A 20,882-nucleotide genomic window follows, 5' to 3' on the forward strand; every position below is an offset into this window, starting at 1 on the left:
TGCCCCAAATTTGGAAGGCTTACATCAGCAGACCTTCAGCCCAACAGCCAAGAACACCTACATAGCCTGCTAAGGGGTGGCACCATCAAGACTTTTAGGAGAACAATAGCTTTCTCACTTCATTCTCAGTTACTGTGTTGTAGTGCCTACATGCACGTGCTTTTTTGTAAGTTCGTTTTGAAGATGGCAACGTGACGTTTGCCGAAATATCGGAAATATTTATTAAAGTGTTATTTAATTTATATCCTTAAATTCCTTCACTGACAAAACACTGACAACCACCCTCCAATCACATAATCTAGTCCTAACACCCTTGCTACCCCCACTCTTACACAATTTTCATGGATGATCCCCTCATTCTCTCCCTTTCTGCCATGTACTGCAAAGTCTTCAGTGTCAGTCCTATAAAACCCCTTTAATATAACTTATATGCTTCTATTATCTTCTCGTTTTTGTGTATTAGATAGTTTTTGAAGCCCACAAACCTTTAATCTCTTCTCATATTAAGCATTCCATAGCTTAGGCAGAGGGCTATGTCTGAAAGTCCACTACAGTCCTCAAATAATTTCATTCGCCTTAAAAATGAATGAACACAGACAAACAAGAACATCAGGAATTTCTTGAATTTCCTCCAGTTCAGTATTGAGGGATTCACTAGATCAAAATCAGAGGTATTAAATGACATTCTTACTAGGCAAAAGTAGACATTGTTGTCCTACAAGAAACTTGCCCCCCCCCCCCACACACACACAAAGAAATATTACCATTCCTGCTACATTCTTCTTACTGATAAACCTAATGAAAGACATGGCCTGGCAATCTATGCAAAATTAAATTTGGAAATAATCTCTAAATCATTGAACCATTCACAAAGTGACTTTTTTTTTTGTTGTTGGTATCCAGCTGGACAACCTCTCAGTGTACAATAAGCCTCCTCTATTTGACCAGCCTAGCCCTGTGCTTCCTCATCTAGTCCATCCTGGCATCATCCTTGGTGATTTCAACTCATATAGTACGCTATGGGAATACAATAATGATGACAACCCAGGTCTGCAGTTGACAGATTGGGTATTAGCAAACAACCTCTTCCTTCTCTATGACAGCAAGCAACCTAGAACCTTTAAATCTGGAAGATTGGACTTCACACACAACCCTGACATCTATTTTACCACCACTGGTATGGAAGGAACCTCTCAACTGAGCCTATCCAGTACTGCCTCCTTTTTCCTACAGCTGGCACAGACCCTTCCTAATTAGTGTAGGACTTATAATCCCCAGAATAAACAGCTTCTTAATACCTCCAATGGAATCTCAGGAAAGCAAACTGGCCAAAATTAATTTAATTCATTGAAAACATAATTCCACCTACAGTTGGAATTTTTAGTGAAAAATTCACTAAACTTCTCATCTGGCAAGAAACACATCCCAAGAGGATTCAAAAAAATCTATACACCATGCTGGTCAACTGAAAGTAGTATTTTTTATCAGAGTATGAAAAACAGAACCATCTAGGCACTTCTGCAATTAAGGTCCTTGGATGATAATAGAAGACCTTGCTGGCATGAAGAAATTAACAACTCAACTTTACCAGATCAAGTCGCAAGGGTTAGTTGCTGCTCCATTGACTGGAAGGCACAACACTCCAAACAGGACTAAAGGAAATATAAACCCTAACAGTATTGCAAAAATCTGAGCACAAAAACTAACCCCAAATATCCCAAAGTCACCAAAATAGAGCTTCTCTGTGTTTATAAAAAAAAGTTTTCTTATCATGTCCTACATCTACAGCAAACTCCAATCCAATAACTATAGGTGAAATTGATGCAGCACACTCTAACTAAAATAGGTGACTAAAGCTCCTGACATTGATGACATTCCAGACTTTCTTACTCACCTTGGCGCAAGAGCAAAATCCTGGCTATATAATTTCAGTGGTGCTGTATTGTATGCATAGAGTGGAATTATTGCTCCTGAAGGATAAGTAACTTTTTCATATTTTATTTGAGAATATAGGTTAACTTCTTGTAGTTTTTTTTTTTTTAATGGGTATGGGATTGAGTTATTTATTTTGTAAGTAAACGTTTTTTTAAATATGATGTCAGTATGACACTAATGCATGGATGAACAATGGTGGCAAAGACCACTTTGTTGGGCGATTTGAATTTGCAGGATTTTATTTAGTGCAGTGTGTATGTGTGAAATGTATACTTGGAGAAATTTAAAGGATATATGTGGAAGAAAATTGAAATGGGAGAAAGAGTGTGTATTAACTGTTTCAAAAGTGAGTGGTGTCTGTGAGGTGATGAGAATGAAGCAAATATTAGTAGTGGACAATACTAATTGTGGGATGGAAATTTATGTCAAACGTATGGCTGCAGAAATAGAGGAGAACGAAATGGACATTAATAAAGAAATTGCATACTTGAATGTTATCCTTTTTTGCATCTGGATGGCGATTAGCCAAGCCATCCAAATGCAAAAAAGGTAGGTCAAATGAAATGATTGTCTTAGTTGGTACAAATGATTTCAGAGGCGAGAAGTATTCTACGAGGGAGGATGTAAAGGAGTTGTTAGAAGAAGCAAAACTGAAGAGCGAGACGATTAAGATTGTAAATCTTCTACCACGTTATGATAGAGGTGAACTGAAGAGGAGGGTATTGATATCCAATAAGTGTATATGTGGATTGTGCAGAAGGAATGATGTTGGATTTGTGGTCTGTGTTTGATGGAAAGAAGGATTTGTATAATGCTGAGGGACTAAATCTAAATGGTTTTGATGTTGGGTGTCTAAAGAGAGCTTTATTCACAGAGCATGCTGAAGCACAAATTTAGGGAACTTAAGCAATTAGGGTGGAAGCAAGTGAGGTTGTGTGAAGACATTCATGAAGCGAGTGAGAATGACCAAGTGAGGAATCTAGTCTCTCATTCAAAAATATTGAATAGGAAAGTCAGTTCAGAAAGTAAAGGTGGATGGGGACCCAAAGGGATGCTGCAGTTTCTATATACTATTGCCAGAAATATCAGGAACAAGAGGGAAGAGTTTTAGCCATTGGTTAGTGCAACCTTGTCAAAAGTAATAGGCATTAGTGAGACTTAGATAACAATAGTTGATGTTGTTATAGGGATAGAATCTTAAGCATTTAGTATTTTCAGGAAAGATAGAGAAGATAGGATGTGAAGAGGGAGTACTGCTGATGATAGCAAATCAATTGCAGCCAAAAAGAATAGGGAATAAGCAGGAGGGTGACTTCATTTGAAACAGTCTGGTGTGAGAATAAGACCAGTAAGACAAAATATACAATTAGTTGTTGTTATAGGGCAAGGAGTTTGACGGATGCTCTGGAAGACATGCATCGCCAAATTAGTATGAATACAGGTCGAGTGATTATTATGGGAGACTTCAGCTATGGAGATATACACTGGAGGGAAGAGAGATCACATGGCAAGAAGGAAATTGAATTTATACACCTACTAAGAGATAATTACTTAACATAGCATGTGATGGAGGGGACTAAGGGTGGGTGAGTATTGGACCTGGTCATAGAATCAAAGGCGTTATCCATAAGCATGGTAACCACATTGCCTCCGAGTGGCGAAAGTGACCATTTCAGTCTTGACTTGAGAGATTGTAAAATGTGAGGAGTATTCTGCCAAGAAGGGGATATATTGGAATACAAGGCAGGTGATTATGACTCGCTTAGGAAGAAGCTTAAATGGGTGCCATGGCATAAAACACTGCAGGGTAAGGATGTTAGTAGTGCTTGGGATATAGTTAACCTTCATCTAGAGGAAGCAATATTAAATTGTAAAGTAAGGAGGATTAATCAGATAAGAGTTAGATGGATGATTAATATCATTATGCACAAGCTGCAGAAGAAGAAAATGCTGTGGAGGATATGTAAAGAGAAAGTGACCAGCAAACTCATGAACAGTACAAGGCTCAGCAAGAAAGGTAACTAGCATGGGAATGAAGGCAAAATGAGATTATGAAAGGAATCTAGCCAAGCAAGAAAGCCAAAGGAAATCCCTAAGTTTTTTTCATTATGTGGCAAGTAAGAGGAAGAATGAACTTCTATTCCACTGATAGAAGCAGATAAAATGAGTGACCACTTTGCAGGGATATCATCATTATCATAATAAATTTCCTGATATGTACCCCTAAGGGTTTTCAGGTTACTATGACAGCACTATCTCCTATCAGTAATTTTCCTCCAAATCAATCTATTACTTGTGAGCACTCAAATATTTTCATATCTAATATTCCGTGTATCTCAGCACTTTTGACTGAATCAATCTACCATAGTCTTCCTCTCGGTCTCTTTCCTGCCATCAGACACTTGTTTTACTAACTTCTATTCACCCATTCTATTTAAGTGACCATGCCAGCTTAGATTAGCTTTGCTGACACATTCTTGAATGCTAATAATATCAAGCTCCTTTCTAATATCTTCATTCTTAATATGATTCTGCCATTGATGCAATAAGTTCATTCCCCCTAATTTTTCTCAGAACCATCATATCTGTGATCTCTAGTCTTTGATCAACTGCTTTATTTCTAACCCAACTCTCAGATCCATAACTTATATCGATCTGAGTATGAGCTTGAACACTATCTTGCATACTGCTAATATAGTGTTTTGGCTAATTTCCCTCTTATTCAATATAGATTTATTCAGCTGGCTGGCTACCCAACATACCAGATTTGTCTATTTCCAGATTTAATCTGCCATCTTCACCAAAAACAGTGCCTAAATAGCTTAAATATTTTACTTGTTCTATAGGATCTCCATTCAGAATGCAACTGAACTTTTCTATACTCCTACATATTTTCACAGCTTTGGTTTTTTTATTTGCTGATTTTCATGCAAAATTTGTTACAGCTGTTATTCAGTTAGTGAATCCTGGAGACTTGTGGTAGATGTGTTTAGGAGTACAACATCTGCATTGCATTGCGGTGGCACAGGGCCCCGCAAAGCGCAAAAAATTGAAAAAAGAAAATAGATTAATTTTTTTAATTATTATATAATTAATATTGTAATTATTATATAAAAATTATATGTATATAATTTTACAACCAACTGTTGTTTTTATAGTAAGTGAAATAAGATCGTAGCGCTAGAGCAGTAGTATTTGAAACTACTCTAAGATATATAACAATATCGTACAACATAGTGTTAAATAGGGAAAAGTGCATTTAAAAACAGGTGTTTTTAATAATTTTAAGGAGTTTTTTTATTTTAGTTTATGATTTTATGAACAAGTAAGTATATACACATACTGTCATGGCAATTTTTTTATGTGACATTACTTGCAAAACGTCTTAAAAAATATATTTTGTAAACTGGCTTTAGGTTATCTGACATCAGAATTTTTCTTCAATAGCAGTTTTCAATCTATATTAGATTTATTTATTTTCTAATATTATATATTTTAGATATATTTTATTTATCAGGTAAGTAATGTTGTTTTAATTTATTAACTTATTTTATAATTAAATCTATCGTATTTAATTCTAGAGTATGACTAATCATGAGAGAGATTATTATGGAAGAAAATACTCAAGTGGGCATGAAAAACGAAAGCGGAAACAAGAAAAAGAAGTGGCTGAGGAACGTCAAAGAAATTCACTGTTTAAATTTATGAAGTTGAACTCTTATATTTGTTCAGATATATCAGTTGATAATGGGAGTTCTGAAATAACTACAAGCAGTTCTTAATTAATTAATAAATAACATTAATTAATAATGAGAGTTCTGAAATACTCAAAGGAAGCGGAGAACATGATGCATTTGGTCAAACAATGAGTATTGAAGATCCTAAAACTGAGACACCAAAGGAAGGTGAACTATTTACTATTGATGATTTTGTCCAAAATTTTGAACAACGCAACACTAACACAAATTGTACAACGTGGTCCACTGTCTCCTCCAAGTGAAAATGATTTTCCAAAAGATGACAACAAGAGGTGTTTTTCCACAGCTCACTATGTTAGGACAAGTGCAAACGGAGAGAAACAAAACAGAAGATGGCTTGTATATTCAAACTCTTCCAACTCTATTTTTTGTTTTTGTTGCAAATTATTTTCTTCTGATGATAATTTTTTATCTGATAATGGCTTTTCTGACTGGCAACATGTAAGTGAAAGATTAAAGTCGCCCGAACGAAATCCAGTGCACATGAAATGCATGTATTCATGGACACAAATGGAATGTAATTTAAAAAAAATTTGAAGCAGAATGGTTAAGAAATGTTTTAAGACGAATAGTAGCAGCGATTCTTTATTTATCCGAACATAATTTAGCTTTTAGAGGTAATTTTGATACTTTGTACATAGCCCATAATGGTAATTTTTTTTTGAATCATAGAATTAATTGCAGAATTTGATCCATTTTTAAAAGATCATTTAATACGATGTTCGGGAAAAAAAATTATAGATAAGAAACAAAATTTGTATCTATCACCCATTGTGCAAAATGAATTAATTGTTGATATGGAAACCAAAATTCAACAAAATATTGTAAATATGATACGACAGGCAAAGTACTATTCAATAATTCTCGATTGTACTCCTGATAGTCATCAGGAGCAAATTTCAGTAATTTTTAGATTTTTACATATATTTGAAGCAGATATTGAAATTTGTGAACACTTTTTGATGTTTTTGACAACTAATGACACTACTGGTAAAGGTATATATGAAAATATAAAATCACTTTTGAATAAATTAAATCTTAAATTGTCAGATTGTAGAGGGCAAGGGTATGATAACGGAGCGAATATGAAAGAAGTATATAAGGAAGTCTGTGTTTACATTTTAAATGAAAATGAAAAGGCATTTTATACTCCTTGTGCCTGTCATAATTGAAATTTGATTTTAGGGGATGTTGCAAAATCATCCATTATAGCAATAAATTTTTTTAATGTTATACAAAAAATATATACATTATTTGCTGCCTCAACTTCACGTTGGGACATTTTAAAGAAATTTGTTAAACATCAAATAGTATTAGCTACATCAGAAGATGACTTACAAAGATCATTAAAATCATTAAATGATATCTCAAAGCAATATAATATGATAATATCCAAAGAAAAAACAAAAATAATGGCATTCAAAGGAGAAAACCCAATAAGTAAAATAGTGATAGATAATAAAATACTAGAACAAGTAAACACTTTCAAATACTTGGAATGTGATCTATCATACGAAGAAGAAAAAGACAGACACTAAAATATCAAACTTTGTCAAAGAAATGGCATAATAAATAATATATTTAAGCCATACCTAGTACAAAAATACACTAGAATCAGACTATATAATGTCTTGTGAAAACCAACTCTATTATATGGAAGCGAAACATGGACTATGAAAAGGAAAGATGAAAAACAAATTCAAACAGCAGAAATGAAGTTCCTCAGAAAAACAGCTGGATATATCAAGTGGGACCACAAAACAAATGAAGAAATCTTACAATCCCTGGAAATAAAACCAATTAACTACTACATAAGACAGTATAAACAAAAATGGCTAGAACATTTAAATCGAATGGACAACAGCAGACCACCAAAAATATTATACAGATACAAAATAAGTGGAAAAAGAAGAATCGGAAGACCAAGAAAGAGATGGCATGAGACTGGAACAGGCCACATGGCCTAAATTCCATGTTAGGAAGAAGAAGACTATGACATTTAAAATATTATTGACCGGTCCATTTATGGTCGCATCAGCAGAAAGGTCATTTTCCCAATTAAAATTAATAAAAACCTATTTGCGATCTTCTATGTCTCAAGAACATTTGTCATTTCTGGGAGTAATATCTATAGAGCATGAAATTGCAAAAAATTTGAATTTTGATAGCGTTATAAATGATTTTATTGATAAGCACATTAGTTTAAATGAAATTTAATATATTAAGATTTCTTTTAAATCTTATAAGTTGTTATACATATATTTCATTCATTTATAGTAAAAAGGGATATTATTTTTATATTATTATTTATATTATTAAATAAATCATTGTTCTGGCATATTTATATGATGCTGTGTACTTACATAATAAAATAATATATCATGTACATAGAAACACATTTATTTTTTAACTAATTTTTTCCGTTTACTTAAATTGATGCTAAAGAGCATACTTGTTTATTTATGTGCATAAATATTTTTCATATTTGATTTAATTAATTAACAAGATATTCTTCCATTTAAAATTTCCATAATGTTACTAACTTTCAAGGGCCCCGCTTTTCCATTTCGCACAGAGCCCCCGCCAAATGTAGAAACGGGCCTGATAATGTGCATCCTTGTCTTACCCCTGATTTTACATCAAATCATCTTCCTGTATTTCCTTTAATTCTAACTTTATGTTGGAGGTTTAATGGATTTTTTTACAACACTCAAAAAGAATTAAAATAGAATTTAATACTTCCTATATTTCGTCCTAGTCACTAGGACATCTACGGGGATTACAAAGACAATTAATGTAACATGCACACAAAAACTTACAATACTAAGCCCAACCATGTGGGTGACAATAAAGTCCTATCTAGGTGGAGCGCCCTCTAAGGGCAGTAGTAGGTGGCCTGGAATGTAAGGTGGGACCTCTGGTGATGACTGTTTCCCAAATCTTCGGAAGCTTAATGCAACCGTATTTGTTAAGATTTGGTTGGTTTCTGAGAGCTGCTGCTGCTTCTAAGAAAAGTCTCGCTTTCTTGAATTTGCTGTGGTGGAACATGGTGGTTTTCTTCCATGATACTCTGTGGGTGGTGTCCATAACATGGTCAGCCAAGCCTGAATGGCCATAGTTGTGTTTAACGATGTACGACTTGTGTTCCTCCAGGCGGATGGATGCTGATCTGCCTGTCTGTCCAAAGTACGCAAGCTTACAGGAACAGGGTACTTTGTAAACTCCAGGCAGAGAGAGAGGAGGGAGCTGATCTTTCGTAGAACAGATAAGGGTAGCCAGTTTGCGGTAGGGCTTATATGCTGTGTGTAGGTTATACTGTGTAGGAACACAGCATCAAAAAAATAATCAATTCCTCCCCCATTCCCCGTCCCTCTCGTCAACAAGAATTTAAAAATGCCATCACCATACCCTACATCTGTGGCACTTCGGAAAAAATAGCCAAGATACTAAAAAAGTATAACCTACACACAGCATATAAGCCCTACCGATTGTGCAAGATACTGGAGAAAATCTGACCATATTTATTGTATATAAGTTATGTATAGTTTTCTTTTTTTCATTTTTAATTATTATTTCCCTGTATAATTCACCTACTAAATCTAAGCTGATCTCATTGTAATGTATCCTAATTTGTTGTAAATCATGTTGTACCACTTACTTACTACTGTTACTTATTACTTGTTTGGATACGAAATAAATAAAATTCAGTTTTATTCCTTTTTTTATAGATGGGTATTATGAGAGTTCTTCTCAAATCATTGGTAATTCGAACTTCTTACGAGGCTCTCTGAATTATACAGTGTAGCCACTGCAAAACGTTAATACCTCCATACTTAAACATTTCTGGTTGATTATCATCTGCTCCGGCTGCCTTTCCACATTTCAAGCTTTTAATTGCTTTTTATACCTCGAGTATTGATATGTACTCCTCTTTGCATTCCTCTTGAAAATTTTCTAGTATTGTTCTGTCACTGCTTGGTTCATTTAACAGTCTTTCAAAGTAATTACTCCAGACAGCTAGGAAAACCTTATCTTCAGTTTTCATTTCACCTTGATCATCTTTGATTCCTTTTACAATACACTTTCCTCCATTTCTAAGCTTCTTCAATAGCTTCCAGAACATTGTCACCTTCCTGATATTTACTTTCTATATTCTTACCAAAATCTTCCCATGACTTTTGTTTAGCTACTTTTACACACAGCTTAGCTCTCTTACATTTTTCTTTGTATACTTTTAGGGCATCTGCTGACTTATTTATTAGGAGCTTTTGGTATGATTTCTTCTTTTCCAGGACTGCTTCTTTAACTTATGTCCACCATGGCATTCTTATTTTTCTATCCTTGCAGACAACTTCGCTACATACCTAACTATCTAAATCAACCAATGTCTTCTTCAGAGTTTGCCGTTGAGACTCCAAGGTTTGGTTCTTGTTTTCAATTTGTTTTGTTTTTTTCTTCAATAATGTTTGTATAGTTTACAATTTACTTGTAAAAGCTGCTCAACTTTAATTCTTTTTAAAACTTTCTTACATACTGTGCTTTTCAATGTGATATCCATTTTTATCTTGCTTAGTACTAAGTAATGGTCATTTCCAATTTCAAATTCTCTGTACACTCTTGTATCCTGAACAATCATGAAGATATCATTATCAACAATGACGCAGTGAATGAGGCTTTTCTTATTTCTCGTGTCTTCTCTCCACATGAAACTGTGCACCTTTATGTTGAAACATGGTGTTAGTAATGACTAGTCCGTGTCCTGAGCAGAAGTCCAGTAAATACTTACCATTCTTATTAGCTTTGTCCATTTCTGCAAATTTTCCCAAAATGTTTCTATATGCTTGGTGGAATTTATTTTCTACTCTGCTGTTCAGATCTCCAACAAAGACCACTTTTTCCATTTTCTTTGTCAGCTGCCTGTTCTAATGACTCAAAAAATTCCTCCATTTATCCTTGGAAGAATCTTCTCTGGAATCGTAGGCACAAATAAGTTTTCTTGTCTATGTCCCCGTTTTGAAGTTTGCCCACAACTTTACTTGAAGCTGCCTTCCAATGAAGAAGTTTGTCTTCATGTTTGGTGTTGAAAGGTACCACATTGGCGTACTTAGCATTACTGAGACAAAGAAGACAAAAACAGGTGAGATCTTACTAAATAAGTATAGGATATTGTTTTCAGGCTGTAATGATCAAGGAAAGAAGTAGTACTGCCTGAAAATAATATCCTATACTTAGTAATATTGATAATTTTGATAATTTTTGGTAATGATAATTATGTCCATGTGGTACTTTTCCAATTCTTCTGCAAGTTTGATTTCCTTTCCATTAATATTCCTTATATTGATGGTTCCTATCTTCAATTCTTCTGATGTTGAGTTTATTCTTCTTCTAGATGTTGAGTTGGAGTTTGTTGCAGTAGCTGACTTTTCACTGTTTGCCCTGGTTTCCTGATGAAAGCAGCAGGGTCCCTTGTTTAACTGGGTGACGCCCCAGTATATCAATATTTTACCAGCATGAAATTTCAGGATGTTGTACCATCATATGCATTTGTCGTTTAAGCAAGTACGATTTGGTTGGCTAAGTACCAAATTGCCAGCCCATCCTCATTCATTCAGTACCCATAGATACCTACTAACAGGACACACCACGTGAAGGTGAGGATTGGACATTAGGTTAGAAGCTCCAGTCAGTTCTCTACATTCCTGAAAGGCGATGTGTATGTCTTCTCCCAATTATTTTGCTTTGATTCTTAAGCAATAATCCTGCCAAAACCTAATGAGCCAACTGATAACCCTAATAACTTTTTGAAAGGATTATCTTTAGAATTTCTTCTAAAATAGATGCCATCTTACCCAGTAAACAGGCTGGGTTTAGACTTGACTGAAGCTGCTGTGATCAGGTTATAGCTCTCGTAACATGTATAGAAGCTGGATACCAAAAGGGTTTAAAAACAGGTACTTCTTACATAGACCTAACATCAGCTTATGACACCGTATGGATGAAAAGGTTTACAGGGAGTACTAATGGCATTCATAATGCATTCTGTCTGTGTGTTTCATCTCCAAGTAAAAAAAATCTGCTTATCACTCCTCTTCACCATACCTTTTTAAATCTACCAGTAGGTGGTCTCTCATTCTTCCAGTCTTGTCTTCCACTATTTTTATAATCCCATTTGGTGAAATATATCTTAACTGACTTAATCATCTCTACATATGGATGAATAACACTATTAAGCTTGAGCTGCAAAAAAAGAAACAATTGTGGAGGGAATTTAAGGAGAAGGGTGACCATCAGGCGCAGGAACAGTATAAAGCTCAGGCCAGGATGGTAACAAGGGTGGTAAGAAAAACAAAAGCAGATTACGAAAGGAAATTGGCCACGCAGGCTAAAGAGAATCCCAAACAATTTTTTCAATATGTTGCAAGTAAAAGGAAAAATGCTGAGGGTAGGGAGGTAACCGAATCAGTCGATATTGTGGAATTACTAAGCGAGCACTTTGCAAGAGTATATCATCCAGGTGGTGACTTTGCAGGAATGGAAGAACCAACAGCTTATACTGGAATTGTGATGAATGAAGTAGAGGTAACTAGTCTATTACAGAACCTCAATGTCAATACATCTGTGGGATTGAATGGTATACCAGCTCGTGTCGTACGTGAAGCGGCCAAAGAATTGTCAGTGCCCTTGACCATTTTGTTTAATTTGAGCTTCAGGACTGGGTCAGTCCCAAGGGGGTGGAAAGAGGGGAAAATAGTTCCACTGCACAAAGGTGGTTCCAAGGCTGCTTTTGAAAATTACCGGCCAATCAGCATAACAGGAATCATTATCAAGGTCTTAGAGAAACTAGTCAAGAGAAAAATACAAGATTGGATAGAAGAAAATGGGATACTGTATCGGGGACAGCATGGTTTTGTGAAGGGTAGGTCATGCCTCAGTAACTTGCTTACGTATTATAACACAGTGACGGCTGAACTGGATAAGGGTAATGGGTTTACAGTGATTCTACTGGACCTTGCTAAGGCCTTTGACAGGATACCACATGGAATTCTAATCAGTAAATTGCAGCATATGGGAATGGACATAGGGTTGGTGAGATGGATAGGAGGGTGGTTGACGGAGAGATATCAGAGAGTGGTTTACTCAGGAGTAGAGTCCACAAGACGGCCTGTGACTAGTGGTGTGCCACAAGGATCTGTTCTTGGACCACTGCTGTTTAATTTGTTCATAAATGATATAGGAAAGGATCTGAGAGGAACAGTTCATTTGTTTGCGGATGATGCGAAGTTGGGTAGGGCAATAGTGGATGCAGATGACGTCAAAATTTTGCAGGATGATTTGGATAGATTGGAGGTCTGGGCTAAGGAGAATGGATGTCAATTTAATGTGGCAAAATGTAAGGTTATGCATTTTGGGGTGAAAAGATTGCCTGCAGTTTACTGCATTGGTGGAACCGTGCTCCAGGAAATTGATGAGGCACGAGATTTAGGAGTGTTGGTGGATAAGGAATTGAAATTTAGGGGACACATTGCAAAAGTGGCCAAATCAGCTCATCAAATCACTTGGTTGCTGAAGAATACGTTGACAAGCAGGTTATTGTTCCTCTGTATCGAGCCTTGATAAGACCCCATCTCGACTACTGTGCTCAGATTTGGTCACCTAGGTTTCTTCTTGATGGACAGGAGGTGGAGAGGATCCAGAGGCGAGTGACCAAGATGATAGCAGGTCTGTGGAATGAACCGTATGAGAACAGGTTGAGGATTTGTGGGTTGCAAAAATTGGTTGATAGGCGGAGGAGGGGAGATATGATTGAGACATTCAAATTACTGAAGGGTTTCTATAAAATTAATTCAGAAGATATTTTTGAGAACGCCCTGTTCTCAAAAATATCTTCTGAATTAATTTTAATGTGGGAGGACTAGGGGACATCCATGGAAACTGGGCAAAAGTGTGGTTAGTAAAGGTGTTAGAGCTGGGTTCTTTACTTTTAGAGTAGTGAATGAGTGGAATGCGCTCCCTGAGTCTGTGATGGATGCTGTGACAGTGAATGAGTTTAAGGCGAGGTATGATAGATACTGTATGAATGTCGAATAGTTGTGATGAATATGATTTGGGTCCTCCCTCGATGAGTCTAATGACTCCCTGGAGTTGCCCGTAATAATAGTAATATCACCTCTTTTTCTCTCTAGCGGCTAAACTCAGCAATGTACATTCCCTCAGTTTCTCCTTATAACCAACTTTCTGGAGTCTTGATTTTGCCTTAATCATCTGTGGACTACTTTTCAGGGTTGCTATATTATAATGGAAACTAAGTGATTAAATTTGAGTGCAACAGTCCATTACAGTCTGCAGCACAGTGGCACAACCACCTCCTTATCCCTATCTGTTTACAGCTTTATCATAACAGCAATGTTATGTGTAATCTTTGCAACACTTGCAGTGTATCAATATTTTGCCAAAGTTAAATTGGCATCATCAGAAGAACAATACACTGGTACAGATACATGTATGTAGTACTGTATGAACAAGTGAGATTGAAATGAAGGAAGGACTATAGTCCTAAACTGAACTCAAAACCTAGTGGACTTTATTATCCTTGGCAATTGGTGTTTCTCAGATCAGAGGTGGTTCAATTGTATTTCATTCATTCATATTTGTTGAAGATAATTTGTGAGGGCAGAGGAATCAAGAAGCAGTCTCATATTTTTGCTTGATTTGGTGAAGTAAGGTGGTCTTTTTCGAACAGATCCTGTGGTGGTTATCCCTGACATGGTCTACTAGTCTTGGAATGGTCATAATAGTGGTATTGGATGTGGGCTTGGTGCTCTGAGATCTTGATGTTGGCTGTCCTGTCTGTTTGGCTATAGTAGAAAAGTTTGCAACTACAGGGTACTTGATAGATCCCAGGGAAATCATGAAGATTGCAGCTGGTGTGTGGTTTGGTGGTCAGCAGACTGCAACATATATTTTTAGGACCTTGGCTACCTTTTCAGAGGTGCCATAGTTATGTGGTGATAAATTAATTATAGCCCGTGGTTTTTTGGGGGGAGGGGTTGTAAAACTGGTATTGTGTACGTGATTGAGTTCAGAAGTGAGTGCATTGTTAATTGAAATAAATTAAATTTGTCTGACTGACCACTACTTTTATAAGCCATACTGTTGAAAGTGTGCCGATGCTACTGTCAGATGCAATGTCTTTGCTTGTGTGTTGGTTTTCTATAGACAAGGAAAGCCAAGGATCATGTGGTTGTCGTGTAATTGGAGTATCCAGGAAGGGTAGACTATTGCTTTCTAAAGTGAATTAGATCCTTGGGATGTTCATTATTTAAAAAAAAAAAAAAAAAAAGGCATTTAACATGTCTGAACCATGTGGTCAAATGGCAAATAGATTATGTAGCACAGTTATGGTTGGTCTGAATGAGGCTGAATAGGTTTAAAACATCTCTTCAGCAAAACTCCTTCATTTTGCTGAAGGAGAGAGGGGAAGAACTCATGGCTAATACCCTCTGTTTGTAGAATTTGCTTTGCCAAATGAAGTAGCCAAAGTTAGTTATGGTAAACTGAAACAGGGCTGAGATATCAGGAGGAAATTCATCTTTGATTAAATCAAAAGAGCATATTGCTAAGGTTGGTGGCAACTTTAGCAATATGCTCTCAAAACTTCAACTTTCTATATACTGCCACTTCCTAAATCCCTTGCTTCATCAATTTCCTCTATCATTAGCTATTGTTAACTTATACTGGCAAGACTGGCAGTTAAAATCGATTGATTATAAAAAGAATTAACAGTATCATAAAGAATTTTTTCCTCCTGAGCCTGGTTCTTCAAGATATTACTCTTTCACTTACTCTCTCTGTATGTTAACATTTTCCAGCTATGAATACAATCAACAGGAAGTGGATTCCACTTTAATGGTATCCAAATTCTTAAGCCTCCAGTCATTTCTGGAATAAATATATTACAAATATGGCTTTCTTGGCATCCAAGAAAAACTAGATTCTCTCTCTCTCTAGTCCTTAACTTTGATCAACTATTAGTTCTGTAACATTTCAAATAATTATTTGAAATGTTAAAATTACAATTTTATCCAAATGCTGTTCTCACATTTGGAATGGTGCTTCCTTGGATTACTATAAAAAAAAAGAACAATTAGACTGATTAGTAATCATCTCTTATTCATTCCATGTTTCACATGGATGTGATATTCACTTTCTTCTGTATGCATTTTCTGTGGTTGCTTTTCATCAGAAATGGCATTATTTCCCCTTGCTTTCACTGTATGTCTAATTTGTTGATCAAATTATTATTGTAACTGATATTGTCTTAAGCCACTTTGTGCAGAAATCCACACATTAAATTTATTCACTGTTTGTGCACTCATTTACCACTGGAAGTGGATTCCACTTGCTGTCTACTTTGTGAAAATTCTCTCTCTGGTAATTCAGTAAACCTTTCTATAACATTGAGAAATAGATGTTTTATTATTTTTTACTCTTCTCCTTCTGCTGCACTTAGAAAAATCTCTATCCACTTTCTAGTACACTTCTCTCAAGAATAGAAAATTTGTGATAATCATTAAGCATAGAATAGCACATGAAGTTTCAGTAAATTAAACATATTTATTCTATCTTTATTTTATTTTTTAATATTCTTCTTACTAAATAGCTTAAAGAAATTACAACGTACAATAGAATATACATTCAAATAAATTTTAATACGCTTCCAATATTTCGGCAACATCACGTTGCCATTATCGCAGGAACTTAAATACAAGACACGTACATGCAAGCACAACACACAGTAAATGAGGAATGAAACAGGAAGCTATTCTTTCTCCTAAAAGTTCTGATGGTGCCTCCTAGTAGGCAGTGTTAGTATTCTTGGCTGATTGGACTGAAGGTTTTCTGATGTAGGTTTCCCAAATTTGGGGCAGTCTCATGCAACCAAATTTGTTGAGGTTTGGATTGTCAGAAGACCTTCAGCCCAATCGGCCAAGAATACCAACATTGCCCACTAGGGAGCACCATCAGGACTTTTAGGAGAAAGAATAGCTTCCTGCTTCGTTCCTCATTTACTGTGTGTTGTGCTTGCGTGCACGTGTCTTGTATTTAAGTTCCTGTGATAATGGCAACGTGATGTTGCCGAAATATCGGAAGTATATTGAAATTTATTTTAATGTATATTCTATTATGCATTGTAATTTCCTTAAGCTATTTAGTAAGAATGTATAACCAACGTCTAAGCCTGTCCACAAGAATTTTAATCTTCTTATTATAACATGTTCAAATAATTCATTATAATTTTCTGATGAAATTATTTAAATTATGGTAATTTTGATTTTCTGACTGTTGGCCTATTTTTAGGAAGAATTTAGAAAGCATTTCTTAAACATTTCAAGAATTATGGATTGCGTAGGCTGTGATAAATGCAGACTGTGGGGAAAGCTTCAGGTATTTTCTTTTTCTTTTCGAAATATATATTGCTTATGTGAAATTGAAAATACAGATTTATTTTCATTCTATTATTAATTAATTTGCTATACATGCCTGTCCATTGCCTCGCAATGTAATGATATATAGTCAACTCTTACTAGAGCATTCACTATAACAGACTAATTAGAACCCTTGACATCAGTGCTGTGCCGAAGGAAATTCAGTGTAGCAAATCATTACTTTGATGCCTATGAGTCTTCTCTGGTTAGTTGACTGCTCCAGTCATACTAATGTAATTGTTAGTGAATATCCAAATATTTGTTTGATATGACTAATGAAGACATTATTGAAATAATCAGTTATTTCAATTATTTGAACATAATCGAAATAACTTTAATAGCCAATATATGGTATATAAATCGCACTGTAATCATCTTTGAACTCAAAAAGAAAAAAACTACACAGCCATCTATCCTTGATAGCAAAGTGCTATTGGGGATAAGTTAGCTATGTGGGCTTTCATCCAAAGGAGGTGGAAAAGTCTATAGTTTTAGAAGTTTCACTGAAAAAAAAAAAAAAAAAAATCGAATAGAACTGTGCTATGTTCTGGAAAGGTGCCCTTGAATTAGAAAAAAATCTTAGTTTCATAACCACAGTGAGAGAAATATTTATATTGTATGACTTGTTTAGTTATATGTTGTATGTATTTGTTTAGTTGAAGATGAATTAGCCAATCTCATGTGGAGGTAGTGGGAATTTTTTTCCTTTCAAACTTAGGTGCTTCATCTTGCAAATTGACTAGAAATCATGCAGTTAACAGAAATGCACAAACTGAATAAAAAATTCTGCAATAGGAAATAATGGGATATCAGCACAGATGCTAAAAGAGTATTCAGCTGAACTGGCTATTCCCTTGATCAGGCTATATAATTTGAGTATCAGAACAGGGAAGATTCCACAGGGGTGGAAAGAATGTATGGAAATCCCATTGCATAGAGAGGTGGTGCAAAGACTGATGTATCCAACTATCAACCAATCACTATCTCAGGGATGGTGGTGAAGATTTTGGAAAAGTTGGTTAGGGCTAGAATTCAAAAATGGGTTGACAGAGAATCTCTATTTTGCAATGAACAACATGGGTTTACTAAGGGATGGTCATGTTTTAGCAACTTGCTCCACATTCTATAATAATGATACCACTGAGTTAGACATGGGGAATAGATACTTAGGTGGATGTCTGACTGACATATCAAAAAGTTGTATATGGGGGGGGGGATGAATCTACATGATCGAAGGTAATGAATGCTGTGCCTCAAGAATCAGTTCTTGGTCCATTGTTATTCATTCTGTACATTAATATTAATGACATTTAGAAGGATTCGACATGCAATAAACAGCCATTTGCTGGTCATACAAAGATAGGTAGAATAATTATGAGTGCTGCTGATATGCAGTACTTGCAGAATGTTTTGCATAGGCTGGAATTATGGGCATGTGAAAATAGCTGTCATTTCAATGTTATTAAATATAAGGCCATGCACTTTGGTGTGATCAGATATCCAATGTCATATTATATTGGTGGGATTATGCTTGAAGAAACTGATGAAGCTAAGAGATCTTGGAGTTTTAGTAGACAGAAAGTTGAAGTACAAGAGTGATATATCAAAAATTGTAAACACAACTCAGAGAAGAATGGCAGTGGTGAAACGAATCTTGACATGTAAAGATATGATACAAGGTTTTCGTGGCGATTCTGATACAGTGGAGAGAGCATACAGAAGAGTGTCAAAAATATCAGGATTATGGAACATTATGAACCCAGATTGAATTTGTAGGCTGCATACACTAGCAAACAACAGAAAGATGGGTGATATGATTAAGAATTACAAATTTCTGAAAGGGTCATACAGAATTTCAGTAGATGGAATTTTTCATCTTTTGGTGGGTGGGGAAAGGACTTGAGGGCATTGATGGAAGTTGAGTATGAATGCTGTCAAGAAAGGGATTAGGACTAGATTTTTCTCTCGCAGAGTAGTGCATGATTGGAATGGATTACCTTTGGATGTTGTGTGTGTGCAAAGTAGCATGAAGAATCCAATAAAAACAATGCAGTGTGGCCTCTCTCAATGAGTTCCTCACTCCCTGGAGATCTCTCTTAATAATAATAATAAATCAACTTCATTTTTAATTCAGCATGGTCAGATAATTTGCTTTTCCTATATTGGTTCATTGTTATGTCTTTCCTGTGTACTGTTTCGTATGGATGCAGATCAATCAAATTACCTGTAATCAGAGGTTGTGTAGGCAAAGAATTTTGTGAAGATCACGCTGGATGAGAGACAGAATATACCATTGTACATTAACCCACATAGTCGGAGGCATTTGCTCTAATAACATAGTTTAGTCTAGAATAAATTAGACCACTTAACAAATAGTTTTGCCTCCAATGTTTATAATCTTATAAAAATGTGAATACTAATAAACTCATAATGCTTTCAAACTGATAAGCAGTAGACCACCTCAGAACTTTTCGCTGACTTGAGCATCAGAAAAACAAACTTAAACAAGCTAAACTTTCTTTACTTGTCATCCCATGTAAAGATGAGATGGGAGTTTCACATCAAATCTTTACATGGGATTTAAATAAATCTTTCCAATGCAATTTAGGGATATTCTGATTCACATTCTTAAGAGGAGAGGAATGCATGGAATATATCATAATGAACTAGTACAGGAAAAACAGAGTAGTTTATAATGCATGGAAATGTAGTCATGTATTATAGAGCCGTGCAGAATGATTAGCATTTTCAAAAGGAAATTAATTCAAAATATTGTTTTGAAAACCTGCCTCTGCCGATATGAGTACCCTAAAATTTAAATAGTGGCTTGAAAAAAATAACCTGCTGATAATATACAAATACAATCATTTTTTCAGAAAAGAAATGCAATAAATTATCCATCTGCTAGGCAGAAAATTAGGACATTAATACACCACTTTCAGTTTGTACGTTTTCATTGTGGCTTTTTATATGAAAATGATCATGATGATTACTTTTTAGTGAATCCCATCCACTGTTGTGTTTAGATAATGATAGCAGTAACGGGCTGCGTAGTTGGTGAATTAAGTGGTGGAGAAGGAGAGTTTTAGTCAGTGCCCTCCCTCAATAAGTCCTTGGAGGTGTGTCAGGTAATAATAATACTAGTCCAATTTTTAGAACTGTTTTTTTTTTTCTAGTATGAAACTACAAACAAAGACATCAACAGTTAAAATCTCTAGTGAAAAATGTTTGAAAACATTTAAACGATAGAAAATTTGCATTCACTAATACAATGGCTGCTGGTTCAGTTCATGGTGTTTGCCATGTGGTGCACCCTGTGGACAGAGGGGCATCCTGGTAGTCTTGCAGTATTTTGGCCTCTGCTTCGGCAAGACAGGTGGTCTTGGATGACTGGGCCAGGATCAATCAGCTAGTGGGCTTGCTTGCAAGAGGCAAGGTTGTTGCAGTAAGTCTTTTCCCATGATCTGGGGAGAGGACTAAGGCTTGCTGTGGTGCTCTTATAGCTCTGGAGTTCCACTCCCAAATGCAGTTATTGCTTGCTGGTGAATGGGCATCAATTTATGGCTCTGTGGTGGGTGGAGACAAGCCCTAACCAGGTACAGAAACCATAGAATCATCAGCAGAAAAGCAAAGTAATAAACAAAAAATATCAGAAGCACAACCAATACACCACTGTTTCTGATCATACCCTCAACATGGGAAC

The 20,882-nt window shown here is 35.7% G+C and overlaps 1 protein-coding gene across 1 annotated transcript in view; it reads left to right on the top strand.

The window, feature by feature from the left end:
* The window catches only part of Ero1L (endoplasmic reticulum oxidoreductin-1-like protein), a 252,075-nt gene that overhangs the window by 203,621 nt on the left and 27,572 nt on the right, over positions 1-20,882 (top strand). The window contains exon 12 of the mRNA XM_090399137.1: positions 17,052-17,138. Coding sequence (XP_090255263.1) covers positions 17,052-17,138 — 87 coding nt within the window. The remainder of the gene's footprint in view (positions 1-17,051; positions 17,139-20,882) is intronic.

Source organism: Typopeltis vanoorti, chromosome 10, assembly GCF_054136105.1.
Source record: "Typopeltis vanoorti isolate ZY-2024b chromosome 10, IOZ_Tvanoo_1.0, whole genome shotgun sequence".
In the NCBI taxonomy this organism is placed as follows: Eukaryota; Metazoa; Arthropoda; class Arachnida; order Uropygi; family Thelyphonidae; genus Typopeltis; species Typopeltis vanoorti.